General features: G+C 45.8%; 1 protein-coding gene across 2 annotated transcripts in view; it reads right to left on the bottom strand.

The window, feature by feature from the left end:
• Positions 1 to 8,273: 8,273 nt before the first annotated feature.
• camk1da (calcium/calmodulin-dependent protein kinase 1Da) overlaps positions 8,274 to 13,435 on the bottom strand; it is a 96,419-nt gene continuing 91,257 nt past the window's right edge. For both annotated transcript variants that reach the window (XM_066667091.1, XM_066667092.1), the window contains exons 9-11: positions 13,294 to 13,381; positions 12,135 to 12,417; positions 8,274 to 10,556 (exon numbers count right to left, since the gene is read on the bottom strand). In XM_066667091.1, coding sequence (XP_066523188.1) covers positions 10,426 to 10,556; positions 12,135 to 12,417; positions 13,294 to 13,381 — 502 coding nt within the window. In that variant the 3' untranslated portion in view covers positions 8,274 to 10,425. The remainder of the gene's footprint in view (positions 10,557 to 12,134; positions 12,418 to 13,293; positions 13,382 to 13,435) is intronic.

Genomic DNA, 13,435 nt, shown 5'->3' on the forward strand with positions numbered 1-13,435 from the left:
ACGCAGACACAGAGAGAACACACCACACTCCTCACAGACAGTCACCCGGAGGAAACCCACGCAGACACAGGGAGAACACACCACACTCCTCACAGACAGTCACCCGGAGGAAACCCACGCAGACACAGGGAGAACACACCACGCTCCTCACAGACAGTCACCCGGAGGAAACCCACGCAGACACAGAGAGAACACACCACACTCCTCACAGACAGTCACCCGGAGGAAACCCACGCAGACACAGAGAGAACACACCACACTCCTCACAGACAGTCACCCGGAGGAAACCCACGCAGACACAGGGAGAACACACCACACTCCTCACAGACAGTCACCCGGAGGAAACCCACGCAGACACAGGGAGAACACACCACACTCCTCACAGACAGTCACCCGGAGGAAACCCACGCAGACACAGGGAGAACACACCACACTCCTCACAGACAGTCAGCGGAGCGGGACTCGAACCCACAACCTCCAGGACCCTGGAGCTGTGAGAGAGACACTACCAGCTGCGCCACTGTGACGCCATATTGTTAATTACTATTAAAAAGGAAAGAAAACTCTTTCTGAAGATTGTGAATACACATTTGGAATTTTTATTTCATAATTGTGTTTTTCAAATAAATGTCTCCAATGCAAATGTCATGCTGTTTATTTATCACTGGAAAAGATCAGTTGACTTTTTCACTTATTGTTATACAGTTTTACCACAAAAGTGTTCTCAACCAACGTCAATGTGCAGTACCCATTTTGATGATCCAATGACAGCCCGTCTGTAACAGTCTACTCACCACACCTCAGCTATTTGGTAGAGGAGACATGCACTATAATAAGAATGCACTATAATAACATGGAACTCACGCTCTATTGCACTGCAATTTTAGTCACACTAGTGAAACCCCCACATTGATGTTAACCTCCCCGCTCCACGCAATTAGCCCTGTAAATGTTCTCCTTTGAGTAGCAAGGTTACAAACACCAGCAATAAAAGGTAGCAATAAAAAATGAAGGAAAGACCCCAGATAAAAGCACCAGAGAAAAGCAGCTGACAAAGCAGTTGCCGTATCAGTCAGCTCCGAGCGGGATCATTGGAACCCAGAATTAGGGGTGATAATTACACAGCGATGAACCTGTGCTAATAAAACAAACATGTCGGTCAAAGGCTAGGCGTTTGCAACCAAGCTAGTTAGCTCCGTTTCTAAACAGTAAACGCCACTGGGAGTCACAGGGTCTTCTCCGTTCCCATCCCTCAATTTCATCAGTAAATGCTCAATGAAACGGTTTTCCGTCCCAACCGCTGCCACACACTCTGAGAGAACACACCACACTCTTCACAGACAGTCACCCGGAGGAAACCCACGCAGACACAGAGAGAACACACCACACTCCCCACAGACAGTCACCCGGAGTGGGACTCGAACCTCCAGGACCCTGGAGCTCTGTGGCACAAACCCATAACAGAAAAATAACATGACACTAGGAGAAGAGAGACTAGCCTAGATTTGGGTAAGACTTTACAGGTTTATGCTCATTACTCTTAAGTGTGAAATGACATTGAGTTGATAACAGATAAGCCACAAGATTAAAACCACTGACAGGTGAAGTGAATAACAATGATTAATCAGGCAGAGCGTGAACAGTCAGTTTGGACAAGTGCCAAACTGTGATGGTAACATCCCCCTTAATTTCAGAAGAGTGTGGGGGAGCACAGGACCAAATCTTAATTGTGTTCCTTTAAAGCTGTTTGGCCGGCACAGGGGGAGGTTTTAATGTTATAGCTGATCTATTCAATGCTGTCATGGTTTGGGTTCTTTTTCGTCCTAGGACATCAGGCACATCCTGTCTCAGTGAGGGCATTTGGACGGAGGACCACAGTGGACAGTGTGTTTGTATGCAACACACGTACACAGAGCGAGCATTCTTATTTGCTGCTGGGCAGGAGCTGTGCTGTGATGAATGCTGCAAGTAATTCCCAGTGCCGTAAGGTCCGGCTGACCACCGTGTCCAGCTCCAGGCGTCTCATTAACGTGTGTCTCATGGTCAGTTTGCCATGTTGTCCCTGCCCCTGGCTACACCTCTGTTTTTACTTCCACTCACAGCCGACCTAGAAAGATACCCAGAGGTGTGTGCACACATTGATCTGACAAATATGGCGTGCACCCCTTCAAGCACACACACACACACACAAAAAGTCTTCACCTTAAAATGCATCTGGTGGTCCCCACATGGAAGACGAGTCCCCACAATATGAATATGTAAACAGGTTGTTGTCCCCGCAGTGTGGTATATACCTGACACACACACATACACGTGGGACAGTGGACTTTATTTTATAACCATGCTGCAACAGCCAGGGTTAATGCACCTCCACTACACATACGGACAAGAGAAGGTGGACAGCAGGTACGTCTGGCTCCTATCATTAGCACTGTGGACTGTTCTGGCCCTGGAAGACTCTCTGGAACAACACAATTCACATCTCCGTGATGGGAGTGACTGATGTCGAGCAGTCAGTGGAATTCAACCATAAAGCTGGTGCTACGTGGCACTGCTGAGTGTCCCTGCACACAGAAGGTAACCCCGAGGCTCATGCAGGTGATTCACTCAACTGTGGAGATGCTCATTTGGCGGTCACGTTGCATAGCAACAGAGGAGAGTAGTCTGAGAATACTTCTTGAGTTGTAGTGTTGTCTTTTTACCGGAAACGCTCTCAGCTTATTATAGCAATACATCATCCGTCCTACAGAACACGTGCCTTTCTGAACCTTTGTTAAACGGGTGGCACGGTGGCAACAGGTGGGTGTCGCAGTCACACAGCTCCAGGGTCCTGGAGGTTGTGTGTTCGATTCCCGCTCTGGGTGACTGTCTGTGAGGAGTGTGGTGTGTTCTCTCTGTGTCTGTGTGGGTTTCCTTCAGGTGACTGTCTGTGAGGAGTGTGGTGTGTTCTCCCTGTGTCTGCGTGGGTTTCCTCCGGGTGACTGTCTGTGAGGAGTGTGGTGTGTTCTCTCTGTGTCTGTGTGGGTTTCCTTCAGGTGACTGTCTGTGAGGAGTGTGGTGTGTTCTCTCTGTGTCTGCGTGGGTTTCCTCCGGGTGACTGTCTGTGAGGAGTGTGGTGTGCTCTCCCTGTGTCTGTGTGGGTTTCCTCCGGGTGACTGTCTGTGAGGAGTGTGGTGTGTTCTCCCTGTGTCTGCGTGGGTTTCCTCCGGGTGACTTGTGCCCAGTGATTCCGGGTAGGCTCCAGCCCTACCGCGACCCTGAACTGAACATGGGTTACAGACAATGAATGAAGGAATGAACGTGTTTGTGCTACTCTCTCTCTTGCTCACACACACACTTTGGTTCACACACATCACCCACCATCAGAGCCATGGACACGACAGTTTCGGTCATTCAGGATTTATTAGAAGAAAAAAAAAACATTCATTCCCCGTTTCTTTACAGCATGGTATAATATAAACTCTGATATGTGCAGATGATTGTCAAAGGCATTGGATATACAAGCCCCATAGTAACAGAAGTAAGTTTCACATCACAGTAACGTTAGTATTCATATGCCACGTCTTTGTCACATGCATATAGAGTATATAGTTCACATTTCACTGGGCGACTTTAGTTTGGAGAGGGTTTGCCATGGAGACGCGGTGATCACAAGACCTGCATCAAAGCGTGTGTTTCATCATCATCATACACAGAGTCACAGAGTGAGGGCCAGGGAGGGCTTTCCTTGTTTTTATTTTTTCCCCAGAGGCTGTATTTATAAGCGCTTCAGACATGCTCTGCAGTTTGTTATAAAATCGCTGGATGCTTCGAGAATAATTTCATACAGGTTTTATTTATACGTCAGTGATGCTGCTCGCCAGTCTGTTGGGGAACCATGCTGTAATTTGGCAGAATAGTCAGCACTCCAGGGGCAAGTCTGGAAAGAAACAAAGGAAAAAAAAAAAACCCCAAACTGCACAGTTTCAAGGGTGGCACAGACGCTTGTCAATCACAGCTTTTCATTAAAGAGGCAAACGCGACGCCTGAGTAAAAACACGAGAAAATGACTGTGGTAAAAATTCCCACTTTTCAATATGGACTGGGGAATGAAGCGAGAGAACAAGAGCGAGAGAGAGAGAGAGCGAGAGAGATCATGTGTATGTGTGTGTGTGCAAGAGAGAGAGATAGAGACAGACAGTTGGTAAATGAACATCAGACAAAAAACAGATAAAGTGTGTATTCAAATAGTGTGTGTGTGTGTCTCGTACACCGCAGAGTTCCATAGAAAGGCAGTGTTCTGTGTTCATGTTTGATGAGCTGAACAGTCCACACACACACACACACACACACCTAACATCAGCACATTTTGATCTAACAAACAACTCAATGATCAGCTGAACGTACACAGACTATTTACAAAGCCTTTGGACCAACAGAGTCAGAGCTCTGGACGTAAACACACAAAAAGACCACAGTTAAAGCCAACACAAGAAATAATAATAATAATAATAATAATAATAATAACAACACAAATTAGGTATAAACTTTTCTACATCGCTTTAATCTCATTATCCACCAGTGATGGTGGAGCTGGGGCAGTGTGTGACTATGCATGCGAGTCTGTGTGTGTGTGTGTGTGTGAGAAAGAGAGAGAGGTCTTGATCTTTGGTGACGTCTCACATTGCAAGTGTTTGACCATATAACGCATGTGCATTAAGCCCCAATGCCTGGTGTTGTCTAGCGAAGTGTAAAGCCTCGGACTGGAACTGTGTTCTCTGGGGCAAAGGATCCCGCATCCATCAGCTTCAGGATGATGTTGTTTTGTAAAAAAAAAACAGGTTAAAAATCTGCCAAAGCTGGTGATGTATTAGGTGTACAAATACATAACGTTCTTGCACTCTTTTGTTATTTTATGGTGACTGTTGTGTCGTATTAAAAATGAAGCAGTGTGAAAAAGGCGAGTGAAGAGTTTATTGGGCGCTTCATTCGTTAAAAACTGCAGAAGACTGTAATGGATTTGTTCTGTTCTTGGGGACAATACTGCGTTCAAAAGTACGTGAGTTTGGGTTTAGAACATTTACAGACGGGGATTTCAATGTTGGAGATCGTGAAGTATATTTACCTTAAAATTGCAGCCTCAGAATAACTGTGATTCTCCACTGATTTATAATAAGAACAGACCCTGTTATTGCTCCTGTCATTGCATTACACTCTGCTGCTGTAGGGGGGAGGGAGCCAAAGAGCAGAAATACCAAATTAAACTAGTGTTATTTTAATGTCTTATGGTTTTGTTTTGTTTTAAATAAAATGACAACTGTTTCCAATAAAGGACAAACTAGTGGGAGAAGTTTTACATTTTTAATAACATTATATTTTACACAAAAACGCTTTAAAATGTATTCGTACACCTAACAGCAAGCGTAAAAGTTGACCATTTGTACTCGTAGCAGCTGTTCTGTCTGTGTGTGTGTGTGTGTGTGTGTTCGGCTGAAGTGTGACACAGAATCTAGTTTGTGATGCTGCTCACAGAGCAAGGCCAAGATCGTCCAAAAGCACAGATTGAGTTCATGTGGATAGTCAACTGGGCATCGTTTCCCCTGTCCTCACACTACACACAAATGATCACCAGCAAAAACCAGTGGCCCAAATCCAGAATGTCTGACCCTTTGTCTGAACAGATCATGCTCCCAAACTGACCCCCACACACTGGTAAGGGTCTGTACTTTTTATTCAGAGCTCTTTTGTGCAGCACTGTATCACACTTATCATACTTTTCTGTGTGAAATATAGAGGATAGAACAAAAGCCAGTGATTGTTCATTGGCCGCGCTTGAGTGTTTCTTAGGTTTGCAGCGCATTATTGTTAGGGGATTCTTACAAACCGACAAAAATGAGTTATGACATTAATAGAGACATGAGAATTTTAAAATTAAATGACCTGCTGAGAAATTATTCATTCATTTTCTGTAACCCTTAACCAGTTCAGGATCGCGGTGGGTCTGGAGCCTACCCGGAATCACTGGGTGCAAGGTGGGAACACACTCTGAAGAGGGCGCCAGTCCTTCACAGGGCGACACACACTCACACCTACAGACACTTTTGAGCACCCGGAGGAAACCCACACAGACACAGAGAGAACACACCACACTCCTCACAGACAGTCACCCGGAGGAAACCCACACAGACACGGGGAGAACACACCACACTCCTCACAGACAGTCACCTGGAGGAAACCCACGCAGACACAGGGAGAACACACCACACTCCTCACAGACAGTCACCCGGAGGAAACCCACACAGACACAGAGAGATCACACCACACTCCTCACAGACAGTCACCCGGAGGAAACCCACGCAGACACAGGGAGAACACACCACACTCCTCACAGACAGTCACCCGGAGGAAACCCACGCAGACACAGGGAGAACACACCACACTCCTCACAGACAGTCACCCGGAGGAAACCCACACAGACACAGAGAGATCCCACCACACTTCTCACAGACAGTCACCCGGAGGAAACCCACGCAGACACAGGGAGAACACACCACACTCCTCACAGACAGTCACCCGGAGGAAACCCACACAGACACAGAGAGATCACACCACACTTCTCACAGACAGTCACCTGGAGGAAACCCACACAGACACAGAGAGAACACACCACACTTCTCACAGACAGTCACCTGGAGGAAACCCACACAGACACAGAGAGAACACACCACACTCCTCACAGACAGTCACCCGGAGTGGGACTCGAACCCACAACCTCTGTGTGACAGAGACACTACCTGCTGCTCCACCGTGAGAAATAAGCCCTTCTAAATTATATTTCTTTCAAGATCTTAATATTAGTTTTCTCATAAAACAGTGACAGGAACCTGGATTAATACATTTCACAGGTTTCTTGTTTCTCAATCATTTTTTGAAAACATAAATGCTTTGTCCAGTCTGTGTCCATTCCCTAAACACCTCAAACTAAAACCATAACGCTTGGGATGAACACCCAAGGGTCAATCCCCACTGCTGTCATCCCACGGAAAAGTTACATTAATTCCTATCTGTTCATTCTGACAGACTCACATCGCTGCAAGAATCTGGAGTCTGTCCCAAACAAACAATCGATACGTCAGTGTCACAGATCATGTTTGGGCCACTGTTTTGCGCTGTGTGAACGTAGCCCAAGTCTCACTCAGCCAGAAGGGATTCCCTAACGAGAAGACAACTGGAGACAACCATGAGAAACCTTGGATTGAATGTGAGTGGAAATAAACTGACCAATCCAGCACCTTATGAAGGTGGGGCGCTAAATGGTGGACTCCATATTGTCGGCCCGACATTAGCATGTGGATTTGGGGACGTAAACATGGCTCAACAGCCTCACAAAACCTCCATATAGACACAGGAAATGTGTGCTGCATGTGCTGAGAAAACTTTACATGCAGTAAAAAAAGAATGCCATCATTAAGAAGCAGAAGATGACAAGCTAGCTTGTTTTTCTTCTGATATTCATTGCTCTGGTGTCTGGGAACTAACCCTTTTTAGCCAAAATCCTGCAACAAAGGTTTGCCGAGTTGTTCCCAGACAAACATTCTCACCATGAAGTAGCTAGCTGCTACATCTACTAGTTGCTTTCCTACACAAACCCTGGTTTCCTACTAAAAGGCAGCTGAAGCTACGTCTTTAGACCAGCTCAACACGCTAGCAGGAGAACACTAACCGGCAGATCTGTTAACAAACACTTGTACTAGCTAGCATCATGCTAAGTATAGGGGTGCAGGAAGTGTGAAGCCCATTAAACCTAACTGTACTGTTCCGATCCCCCAGCACTTCAGGACCCAAGGATTGGACATTTTTAAGAAGTGTTAGTCACACATCACTCACCAAACACTGCACGTTAATACATTTACACTAAGGCAGACACACACACACACACACAATCAAAGACCAAGACAGACACACAGACACAAGGAGTTCCATGCATGACTCTGTCTAACCATCAGTATAAAAACACTCAGTGGTAATGCACAGAAAAACGTTCATCACTGGGTGCTATAGGTCTACTCTGGGATAATCATAACTGAATAAATTAGCCACACTGTGAGGACCACAAATGAAACGCTGCCACAACTCAAGCTCTAACACTTTTTTTTTTTAAACAGTGCAAGAGCCAGAAAATGCCATGTTTTTTTTTTTTTTTCCCCTTCATGATTTATTTTAGCCGTTTTTATCGCAATATTATGCTATTTCAGTAGCATGACTTTTGACTTCATACAAAAAAAAATTAATTATACATTGGTTTATTGAGACAAAGCATTATTTATTTAATTATAATTGATCATAATAATGAATTATATATTTCATGGCAAAAATTCGTATCAAGATAATTAATTTATTTCATTATAACGACAACATTTTAATGAAAATAATAATTATAATTAATTGTTTATTATTATTTGTGCATGGCAATTTATGATGAGTTTTTACAAAAGTTAAATTTGGAATGCTACAAGTCCCAGAACGAGAGCAGTTTGTATGTCTCTGGTCTTCTCCTTCTCTGTGTCCCCAGGGCCACGTCTATCCAACACTAGTCGTTCTAGTTGTATTTACGCAGTTAAAATAGGGGCAGAGGGGCAGCTCAGCCAATGAGGGCGTTATGAGCTGTTTCTGTGTGTGCCCTTCTCTCAAGGCAACTAGACCGTGCAGATTGTACACAGCAAGAGTTAAAGCAACTGTAAAAAACAAAACAAAACAAAGCATGCAAAACCATGGCCTTCCTTACAGCAAAATGATGCACAGTGATTGACACGTTTTGCCACTAGATTACAGAAACCATTCACAAAACACGTTGATAAAAGACAGCGATGGAGATCACATGGAGGTTCTGATGGCACTTAGGGGGACGTGACGTACCCTTCAGCCTTTCCTCGCGCATCAGTCAACAGGTTTTAAATGCAGGAGACTAGGCTAGAAACCCATGCCTGAACATTAAAACACAAAGTGCCCAGAGCAGAATGTCAGTGGTCTCTGAAAACTTTAAGCCATGACTTAGCCCTTAGACCTTTTTGGATGAAGACAGACCAGTCTGGATTAATACTAGACACACATCCGCTTACACTTATACTATACTGTCAGTAGCTTCGGAAGGTATTTACATGATATGTGCTCACGTATCTTCCACCTGACCACGGCGAAATGTGATACAATCATTACAATGACGCTACGTTTAGCCTGACTCTGGAGTTTTCATGGAGTTCACTGATGAACGGTGCTTTACAAGAAGGCCTACCGCCTTCTGGAGCTACGTCGTTTTCGATCATAGACTCAGGCCCGGTTTCCTAACGTCACCGAAGGATCAAGCCGTCTCAACACAACGGAAGGACTGCCATGGGTACGGATAGAATCCTAAAGCCCAGTGCAGCTGTGGAATTCCCTGAGAACTCAGACACTGGTTTTGAAGAGATGCTGTGATGGCTTTTCAAGGGATATGTGTGTGTGTGTGTGTGTGAGGATGACAGAGCATGAACATACTGGATATAGACACAAGTGTGTTTGTTAGTGAGTGTGAGAGTAAGGTAACAGTTCTACCATTTTCGTTAATCGCTGTTTGGGTGCCTGTGGAGTACTGCAGAAGAAAGACTCATTTAGAGGCCGTACCTCATGTCAGATCAGGACTAACTTCTTTGGGCTGCCATATTTCTACAGATGCGATGAGGATCTAGACCGTTACACAGTCTGTCCACTCCTCGCCGAAACACCGCAGGATGACAGCTATTTGTCTAGTAGCTAGGGATCCCCCCCTGCGTGCAAACTGACTCAATTCAGACCCAGATCACAGCTCGAAAAACAGTCTAACTTGATTTAACAGCACTTCTGCAGATCAGCAAGACAAACCAGAGAAGGACTAGAAAGTAAAATATGCAAAGCCCCTCTCTCAAGTCAAACAACGCATTACAGGAAAGGAATACGGGGTCAGGGCAAAGGAGAGAAAGAGAGAGAGAGTGAGAGATTGCAAAGAGAAAAGTGGGAAGAGCTATAGACGTAGAGTAAAGAAGAAAAGCTTGACGTTGGTTCTGCCCTGCTGCTAAAGGCAGACACACTCAAGCTCGCACATTCCTCTGGAAAGTCCTTTCCGAGTCCTATCCAAAGAGTAAAATTGGCTGCTGTGATTCGTAACACATTCATCACAAGCTTCCTCCTCAGTCCTGTCCGACCGCATCAGTTTAACGTCTTCCAGCTCCAATTTCTCGTAGCGCCCCCTGGGGTCAATGGGGCAGGCCGGGGTCGTGGTGTGCATCGAGCGGTGGGCGGTCTCTCAGTGGTTATGGCGATTTTAGGGGGTGGGCGAGTCCTCTGCCTGTCCAGCGGCAGGGCGGGGAGGGCGCTGAGGGCCGGGGCTCAAAGGGCAGTGGCCTCCCAGCTCTCTCCCCGCAGGACCTGGCGTCACTTGGTCCCAGTTAGCACAGTGTTCACCGAGGCAACCGAGGAGGGGTGTGTCCTGCAGTGCTCCGTCCCCGCAGCCTGGGAGGACGCTGCAGACGCCAAGGAGCAGGAAGAGTGGGGCGGAGCCGTACCTGCGAGAAAACAGACGGTATCAAAGCTTTTATCACACACGTGTTTGTCATGTATTTTGTGCTACTTTCATGTAACTGCCTCGAAATTCACCTACTGCAGTGTAAGAGTTACTCATGATACTTCATTCATTCATACTCTCTTTCTGACCAAGGGTGCAGGAGGGCACCTGTCCATCACTCACCCAGTCACATACACACACACCAGTGTACAGTTTCACACACTCACCCAGTCACATCCAGTCACACACACACACACACACACACCACACCCACACCTTCACACACTCACCCAGTCACACACACTAGTGTAGTTTCACACACTCACCCTGTCTCACACACACATGTACACACCTTCGTACAGTTTCATACACTCACCCAGTCACACACACACACACCCACACACCACACCCACACCTTCACACACTCACCCAGTCACACACACACACTAGTGTAGTTTCACACACTCACCCAGTCTCACATACACATATACACACCTTCGTACAGTTTCACACACTCACCCAGTCACATACACACACACCAGTGTACAGTTTCACACACTCACCCAGTCACATCCAGTCACACACACCACACCCACACCTTCACACACTCACCCAGTCACACACACTAGTGTAGTTTCACACACTCACCCTGTCTCACACACACATATACACACCTTCACACACTCACCCTGTCTCACACACACCACACCCACACCTTCACACACTCACCCAGTCACACACACACACACACACACACTAGTGTAGTTTCACACACTCACCCAGTCTCACACACACATATACACACCTTCGTACAGTTTCACACACTCACCCAGTCACACACACACACACCAGTGTACAGTTTCACACAGTCACCCAGTCACACACACACCTTCATACAGTTCAATTGTATAGTTCATACAATTCACACTCACCCAGTCACATACACACACACACGCACCTTAAGACAATCACACACACTCACCATCATTTAACTACACAGCACCTTGTAGGTTGTAACATAAACCTAAAACCTGCCGGGCATTTCAGTTTGACCGGGTCGACATAGAGGAACTACTACTGTATTTACTGGAGTAGCTGCACCTTTTTGACTATAACCACATCTCTCAAAAAAAAAAAAAAAGCTTCATGTACATTATAATTAATTCTCACTTATTTCTTTTTATAAATCACAGATCAGAATGGAACCATCACTCGGTCCAAGTCCGGACTGAGATCTGCCATTTGATGATGACAGACTTAAAACATAAGCAACTGTAAAAGACCTTGTGGTACCACTTTAGAATAAGACTAGATTCATTAAGGTTTATAAATGGTTTACTATCTGTTTATTGATGGTAATTATTAGGTTGCTAATGCCTTAAAAGTTATTAATAATCTGTTATAACACATAGATAGAATATGCAACAGTGACCTGTTGTTTGCCAAATAGTGAACCCATATCCATCTACATTTTTAAACCATTTATAAAGCTTTATAAGTGTAGTCTTATTTTAAAGTGGTTACCCATTTAGGAACTCATTTGTAAGTCTCCACGCACAACTGTGACACTGTGACTCACAGTCTTTGCGCGGTATAGGGGGCGACTCTGTGGACATGTTGTTAATGTGGTACTGGTTCTGGCTCTGAGCAGGTTTCGGGTTCTGGCTGACGGTTGGTGCTGGGGTCGGGGTCGGGCTTGTGGTTTGGGTTTGGTTTGGTGATGGATCTGCTATCAGCTTTGCTGCTTGTCCTCGGCTCTGGGCGGCACTACCTGAGTGCCCGGCGTCCATGCTGCTGCCCATACTGCTGCCCAGCTGCAGGCGCCTCATGTGCCTCACCACCGCCGTGGCATTGAACGCTTGCTGTAAGTGAAGCGGGAGAGAACACTGGTGAGTATGACACACATATACACACACACACACATTTATATATATCCAAATGTCTGTAGACCCCTTTTGGACTCAGACATTCAATTGTGCTAATTCTTTATAATCACAGGGGGCGCTGACTGGTGATTTGAAAATGAGTGGAGAAAAACACAAGCCCAGTAGCACACTGCAGCTGTGAGTTTAGCGCTGAGTTTGGGTTAAAAAAAAAAAAAAAAAAAGAGATGAATGAAGCTGAAAACAGACAAAATACTCAGAAGATCCTTCAGTCAAATTTGTGCTCACAGCTATGAGGCTCAAAATGTGTGTGATTTGAGCCTCAGTTCAGTACAGAATCTGAATGTAGAACCGACTTATTTCGTGTAATTTCAAACTTTCCTGGGTCCTAGAGGTTGTCCTAGAGGTTGTGAGTTCGAGTCCCGCTCCGGGTGACTGTCTGGGTGACTGAGGAGTGTGGTGTGTTCTCCATGTGTCTGCGTGGGTTTCCTCCGGGTGACTGTCTATGAGGAGTGTGGTGTGTTCTCCCTGCTTCTGCGTGGGTTTCCTCCGGGTGCTCTGGTTTCCTCCGGGTGCTCTGGTTTCCTCCCATGCTCCAAAAACACACATTGTTGGATTGGAGACTCAAAAGTGTCCGTAGGTGTGAGTGTGTGTGTGAATGTGTGAGTGTCTGTGTTGCTCTGTGAAGGACTAGCGCCCCCTCCAGGGTGTGTTCCCGCCTTGCGCCCAATGATTCCAGGTAGGCTCTGGACCCACTGCGACCCCAAACTGGATAAGCAGTTACAGATAATGAATGAATGATTGAAAGAATAATTCAGCCTTGATGTGTCCAAAAAAACGTTTAACCAAACTTACCCTCCATTTGCTTTTGGCGAAGTTCTTACGCATTTGACGGCTGACAGACTCATGGATGTTCTTGCAGAGAGCAGTGTCTCCAGCAATCCTGGAAAACACATTTACAAGGTGATAACAAACTCAAACTCTGAAGAGTCCATGT

The sequence above is a fragment of the Hoplias malabaricus genome, chromosome 4 (genome assembly GCF_029633855.1).
Source record: "Hoplias malabaricus isolate fHopMal1 chromosome 4, fHopMal1.hap1, whole genome shotgun sequence".
Taxonomy (NCBI): domain Eukaryota; kingdom Metazoa; phylum Chordata; class Actinopteri; order Characiformes; family Erythrinidae; genus Hoplias; species Hoplias malabaricus.